The sequence below is a fragment of the Haliaeetus leucocephalus genome, unplaced genomic scaffold (genome assembly GCF_000737465.1).
Source record: "Haliaeetus leucocephalus isolate CR32 unplaced genomic scaffold, Haliaeetus_leucocephalus-4.0 Scaffold391, whole genome shotgun sequence".
Lineage (NCBI taxonomy): Eukaryota > Metazoa > Chordata > Aves > Accipitriformes > Accipitridae > Haliaeetus > Haliaeetus leucocephalus.
This window is the reverse complement of record NW_010972827.1, coordinates 10098-10814: the sequence shown is the minus strand read 5'-3', so window position 1 is coordinate 10814 and position 717 is coordinate 10098. Positions and strand designations below refer to the sequence as shown.

Here is a 717-nt window from a genome sequence, read left to right as displayed (position 1 = left end):
AAAAACAAAATAAATAAAAGAAAAATAAAAACAAAATAAATAAAAAAGAAAAATAAAAACAAAATAAATAAAAAGAAAAATAAAAACAAAATAAATAAAGAAAAATAAAAACAAAATAAATAAAAAAGAAAAATAAAACCAAAATAAATAAAAAAGAAAAATTAAAGGAAAATAAATAAAAAAGAAAAAGGAAAATAAATAAAAAAGAAAGAAAAATAAAAGAAATAAATACAGAAAAATACACACAAGAGATGAAATAAAAATAAATGGACGATTATATGGCTGAAATGAAATTAAATGCACAAAAATAAAATAAATGAAATGCAGAAAAATAAAATAAATGAAATGCAGAAAAATAAATGAAATGCAGAAAAATAAATGAAATGTAGAAAACCAAATGAAATAAATGCACAAATATAAATGAACTGAAGGAAATGTCAATGAGCTCAAAGAAATAAAATGAAATTAAACAAATAAAAATCAATCGAATAAACGGAATCCAATCAACCAAACACAACCGGCCCAACAGCGCCTCAAAATGGCGCCCTAATCTGCCTAGCAACGCGCGCTCATTGGCCCCGCCGCGGCCGGAGGGGGCGTGGCTTCGGTGGGGTGACGCCGCGCCTGCGCACACCGGGTGTAACGGGGCGGGGGAGGGAACCCGGAAGCGCGTCCCTCCCCTTAGCAACCGCAGGGGTTTCCTTAGCAACCGCGGGG

General features: G+C 32.4%; 1 gene segment (V, D, J or C); it reads left to right on the top strand.

Moving 5' to 3' along the window:
* LOC104835480 overlaps positions 1-616 on the top strand; it is a 5148-nt gene extending 4532 nt beyond the window's left edge. Inside the window, 1 exon segment of the V gene segment in view lies at positions 560-616. Coding sequence covers positions 560-616 — 57 coding nt within the window.
* Positions 617-717: the final 101 nt, after the last annotated feature.